Consider the following 6,000-nt stretch of genomic DNA (forward strand, 5'->3'; position numbering starts at 1 on the left):
AACCACTAACTAGGTGTGTAGCCTCAGGCCCTCCTTACCATTCTGTGGCTTCAGTATCTTCCCCACAAAGGAGGAAATTCTATTAGTTCAGAGATTACAAATGTATGACACGTGTGGGCTGCTATTCCCCCTCTGAACAGCCACTACTAATTGATAAGAGATCAAATAAGAAATGGCACCTAAGGTGAAACTTGCTAGACAAGTGATCTAAGCTTCCTTCCCCTTCTAACATTCTGTCTGTGACCTACTTGGAATCAAATACATTTGCAGTGAACAGCTCAGACACAGATAGAAACAATATACACAAGCTAACTTAAGAAGTTAGAGCTTCAAAATACAGAAATTCTTTATCATCTTTAAATGTACAGACTTTTTTTTTAAAGAATAAGTCACTATTTATACATTTCTCTATTTCAGATGTAAAACTCTGGAAAATAATCAAGTCTAAGTGGAAAAACCTTAAAATACTATATCTTTCTCAATTTCCAACTTGTGTAAAATAGTGTTCTTCATCAATAACTACATTCTTGATACTCAGGCATGCTTGAACATGCCTGAAGAGATCCCTATGGAAAGAATATTGAAAAGCTTCCTGAAAATCAACTAGGAATGTTTGCCTTATTACTTATCTCAAGTAGGATGCATATCCAGTTACAGATTTACAGAACTCGTAAAGGTGAACACCCTGACAGATGTTTAGACAATTACATAATTCTGTCAAAGTGTTATTTCTAGCACCTTCATGTGGCCTTCTGAATGTCTAAAGCCTCCTCCTATAAAGCCCTTCCCCCTAAGTGCTCCACGACAAACGTCCAATTCCTCCTTCTTGGTTTCTACCAAACTCTCATTCCCTCAGCCCAACTTTCAACTGTTAGAAAACTACTCTGACTCAAGCGGAAAAAAAAATTTTTTTTTTTTTTGCTTTTGTTCAGGAGAGAAAGTCAAAGTTAGGGAGGGGGAGGGAAATAATTGTCTGGTACCATCAAAAAGTGAAAATGTGTAGAGAAAGGGTGATTCATCAGTCAAAATAGAAAATAAGTTCTTACTATGGGCCAATTATCATGCCAGGCATGGGAGATACGGTAATCAAGATAAGGCCCACTCCTGACAGTAAACTAGCCAGGAAAAATAAGTAACTAAAGTAGTATCAATGAAACATAGGACCTGTGCCATATGGTCATAACACAGTCTTAGAAACCAAGGAAGGCTTCCTATGAAAAAAGATTAGCCAACAGTACAGCAACATTTGAGAGATAACACAACATACTCGAGGAACTCCAAAAACTATAGTATACCTGACATACAGAGACAAGGGATGAGGCTCAGAGATCATGGAAGACCATGGAAGTCACTTTAAGGAACTGAACCTTATCTCAAAAAGTACATCTCTGAAGGAGACTTATTTGAGGAGCATAAGTATACCTTTACAGAAGTCTCTATCAGCCTACTTCACCCACTGTTGTAAAGTCGATTGAGAAGGGGAAGGTGTGAGGAAATAACAAAAAGCGAGAGGCTGAACAGTGCTTCAGAGACTTTAGAGTATACTCAGACATCTTAGGTTAGAGCTAGAATGCTTGGAACACAGGTACTCAATCATATGCCTCAATATGTACTACATGGAAAAAGAAATTATGGAGATGAAGAAGAATCAAGAGCTCAAACAAACTCACATTACTGTCTTAACTGAGAAGTCTTATCAAGAACTGTATTTTCGTAAAATTAAAGATACAGCTCTTACTGTTTTTTGTCTACTATTTTTAAACAATATTGGTTGATAATTTTTGTTTTTAACTCAGTTCAATTTAAAAGACACTATTCACCTTGTTATACATATATCTAAGCATGAAGTCCAGTAGAAATGATTTCCCTTTACAAAAAGCTCCTGCCACGGATACCACTACTATGTGAAGATCTCTTATGTGCTCCTGTAGCAATATCTGCTCCAAAGCTTCTTCATCAAGCTCAAAGTTATGGTCATCTTCATGTGCAAGAACAATCTGTACTGGACATGGTTTCTTCATAACCTCATCAGAGTTTACTAGGTCATCATCTTCATAATTCTCACCTAGAGTTAAAAAAGAGAGAAACAGGTTACCTTAATTCCTGCATTCTAAACTTCTCCTAAAGGATCACAACTAAAGCAAAATTTCAAATAACTTCTCCTCCATTATAGGTCATTTGGAAATAGTTACAAAAAGTGATGCTCAAACACACACTGGATTTCTCACTCCCTCTATAATAGGACCAAGAATAACAGTCAGTTTCCTACTATATATAGAGATAAGCAGGAATCCTAAGTAAGGTCTCTATCTCAATCAGGTCTTAACAGCTAAATGTGAGCAGCAGCTGTTCTTGAACACTGTATTATTCTATAAACAACTTTTGCTCCTGTATGCACACAGAAACTAGATGTAGTGAGTGGAAAATCAATTTCACCTAATAATTCAGATTCCAATTTCCCTATAGGCATCACCTGGAAATTACTCCAAGTTACAAAGATTAAAATATACATATAAATTGTAAACATTATTTTTCATTCTGAAACTTCAAGGGTTAAGGTCCTAAGAAATTTCCAAAAATGACACATGATAAAGCTAATGGTTCCCTAATTTAATAAGAGTTACCTAAAAGTATAGCATTCCTTATTAAAACAAAGCACAGGTTTAATGTTTTAGTGGAAGACATAAGAAGAACAGTCAACGAGGTGCAGACTTTCATCTGTCTCTAGGGCCCTTTTTCACCAAACACCAGACACCCCTTCAAAATTATATAGCTCCTAAAAAACAGCTATATAAACTCCTTTGTTCACCCAGCACACCAAAAGAAGTTAATCTTTGCAGAAGAACTTTACTGAATAGTGATGAAGAAATAACTATAGAGTATGTAACAGGTGAGAGAGTTTTTTAAGTTTAGGTTTCTGTTTTGTTTTCTGTTTTTTGTTTTTAAACCCACTTAATAGCTAGTTTCAGAGACTATGTACCTTGTCTGCCTTTCTTCCCTATCAATTGCTTGATCCCACTAGCAACACTCCTGGGGACCTTATCCTCTCCCACATGAACATTTTTAAGAGACTCTCCCCTTGAGACTGTCTACTAAGTGCCAGTTTCCAATCTAAGGAGGCATACGGTATCTACTGTGTTCAATGCAATGACAGCCCCTCCTCACCGAGGAGACAGCCAGTCCACTGAGGAGTGGCACATTATTAGTGCACCAATACCTTATCCACACAAACACTATTCTCAGCACGAAGATTATATACCTACATTAATGAATTTTTAATTTCTTTACAGAAAGAAACATCTAGCTTATCTGATTTGCAAAGACTATTAGAGCCTTTACCTTCACATCACAAGGCACATTTAACTGTACAAAGCAAAATCAACACTATTTCAAAAGGTGTTGCAAACAGTAACAATACAATGTAATATAAAGAGCAGTCAATTTCAAAGGAGAATTTTTGAAAGTAAAAGCAATCAGTATTTAATTAAAAAGGATATTATCACTGCTTGTTTCAATGCTATACAGATATAGCCGGGTATGCTATTTGGCTACGTTGGGTCTTTTTTTTTTTTTTTTTTTTTTTTTGTGGTACGCGGGCCTGTCACTGTTGTGGCCTCTCCCGTTGCGGAGCACAGGCTCCGGACGCGCAGGCTCAGTGGCCATGGCTCACGGGCCCAGCCGCTCCGCGGCATGTGGGATCTTCCTGGACCGGGGCATAAACCCACGTCCCCTGCATCGGCAGGCGGACTCTCAACCACTGCGCCACCAGGGAAGCCCAGGGTATGCTATTTGAATGCACAAAAAGTAAACCTTCCAGGAAAAGGACAACATAGTTAAATTCCAATTTAATATATTACCAAACAGTATGCAAATTGTGTGATTAAAACCTTCCAAGCCTAATTAGTGGTTAAGAATGAACCCGGAGGGGCTTCCCTCGTGGCGCAGTGGTTGAGAATCCGCCTGCCAGTGCAGGGGACAAGGGTTCGATTCCCGGTCCAGGAAGATCCCGCATGCCGCAGAGCAGCTAAGCCTGTGTGCCACAACAACTGAGTCTACGCTCTAGAGCCCACAAGCCACAACTACTGAGTCCACGTTCCACAACTACTGAAGCCCGCGGGCCTAGAGCCCATGCTCCACAACAAGAGAAGCCACCGCAATGAGAAGCCCACGCACCACAACGAAGAGTAGCCCCTGCTCGCCGCAACCAAAGAAGCCCGCGTGCAGCAATGAAGACCCAACGCTGCCAGAAGCAATAAATAAATAAAATAATAAAATAAATTTTTTTAAAAAAGAATGAACCAAGAAGCAAAACTGCCTAGATGCGTGTCATTTAACTTCTCTATGCCTGCTTCCTCATCTGTAACATGGGGATAATAATAGCACCTACCACATTAAGTTGTCATCAGGATTAAATGATTTGAAATATGCTTGATAACATCATAAGCATTACAGGTGCTTGTCATTAAGGTGACAGTAATTTTTAAATAATCAATCCTATGGAAAATCTTTTATTTACACCTTAAAAGGCTAAAACTCTACAGTGACCTTCAATTGACCAGTGTAGCTGTGTAACAACATCACCATCTACCCATTTGCAGGCACAAACCTGAGGGCTGTCCAGGATACATCCCTCCTTTTCCTTACCCCTAAATCTAACCAATAACGAAGGCCTTAAATTTGTCTTCATTCAGAATCTACTGATACCATCCCTAGTCGCATCACCACCATCTTATCTCACTTACGGTGGTAACGAACTGGTCTCCCTTCTTGCCCCCTCCTCCAAACCAATCCTCACAGAGTAGCAACTGAGTAATACGGTTAAATGTAAATGTGATTAAGTTACTTTCCTTAAAATCACTGCTACAGAGCATTAACAACTAAAATCCTACACGTGCCTCATAAAATCCTGTACTCACCGCCAAATCTCTTCTGCCCCATTTAGTGCTATTTTCCCCTGTGTAAACTACAAATAGACAAGGTAACCTTTTTTCAGATCCTTATGCTATTAAGCTCTTTCTAGACTCTTATTTCACCCATGATATTCCTCTGCCTGAAATACTCTTTCCCATGTTGTTCCCCTAATTAATTCCTTAAGTCTCAATTTAAACGTCATTTTCTCAGGAATATCTTCCCCAAGGTTCCTAACCAAATTTAGTCCTCCTACACTCCCCCAATCTTAATCCACCCATCATTTGAATATTTATGTAAGTACTTATTTATTACATGTCTCCCCTCCTAGACTGACAATCCTCTGCTTAAAACCCTCAATTAGTTCCCCACCATAACCAGAAAATAGAGGGAAAAAAAAATCTAAATTCCTTACCATGGCCTCCACAGTTCTGTGTGATCTGGCTCCTGCAATCTAGCCCTCTTGCTGTTCCTTGAACAGGCCAAACCTGTTTCCCACCCCAGAATCTTTGTCCTGTGTTCTCCCCTGTCTGGAACGCTCTGTCCCTAGAAATTTACGTGCCTTGCCTCTCCATCATCTAGGTCTCAGTGCGAATGTTATCTCCTTTCCTCAACCACTCAGTCTAAATTACAGACCCCTCTCCATCACTTTAACAAAACCCCACAGCCCTTTTCAGTATTTAAAATAACTTTTTTCATTTGTTTACATGTGTGCCTTATATCCCCCCCTCCATAGAAAGTATGTGCCATAAAAACAAGGATCCCAATCACCCTACTGACCACCCTCTTAGTACTTAGAACATGCTTGGCACCTAGCAGGTGCTTAATAAATATTTCTTGAATGAATGAAATTTACGTATTTTACTCAGGAGTTTTACACATGTCCCTACCTATTTTATAAGCTAATTTGACAATCACATAATTAATTTGGGGAAATACTTCTAGCAACTCAAGAGTAGTAGATTTATCACAAAATTACAATTCAAAGTATGAAGTTCTACCAAGTAACACATTTTAATTAAAAAGAACTCAAGGGCTTCCCTGGTGGCGCAGTGGTTGAGAGTCCGCCTGCCGATGCAGGGGATATGGGTT

The 6,000-nt window shown here is 39.2% G+C and overlaps 1 protein-coding gene across 3 annotated transcripts in view; it reads right to left on the minus strand.

Moving 5' to 3' along the window:
• ATL2 (atlastin GTPase 2) overlaps positions 1 to 6,000 on the minus strand; it is a 65,930-nt gene that overhangs the window by 32,250 nt on the left and 27,680 nt on the right. For all 3 annotated transcript variants that reach the window (XM_007102857.2, XM_007102858.4, XM_024118838.3), the window contains exon 2: positions 1,821 to 2,065. In XM_007102857.2, coding sequence (XP_007102919.2) covers positions 1,821 to 2,065 — 245 coding nt within the window. The remainder of the gene's footprint in view (positions 1 to 1,820; positions 2,066 to 6,000) is intronic.

This window comes from Physeter macrocephalus, chromosome 12 (genome assembly GCF_002837175.3).
Source record: "Physeter macrocephalus isolate SW-GA chromosome 12, ASM283717v5, whole genome shotgun sequence".
Classification (NCBI taxonomy): domain Eukaryota; kingdom Metazoa; phylum Chordata; class Mammalia; order Artiodactyla; family Physeteridae; genus Physeter; species Physeter macrocephalus.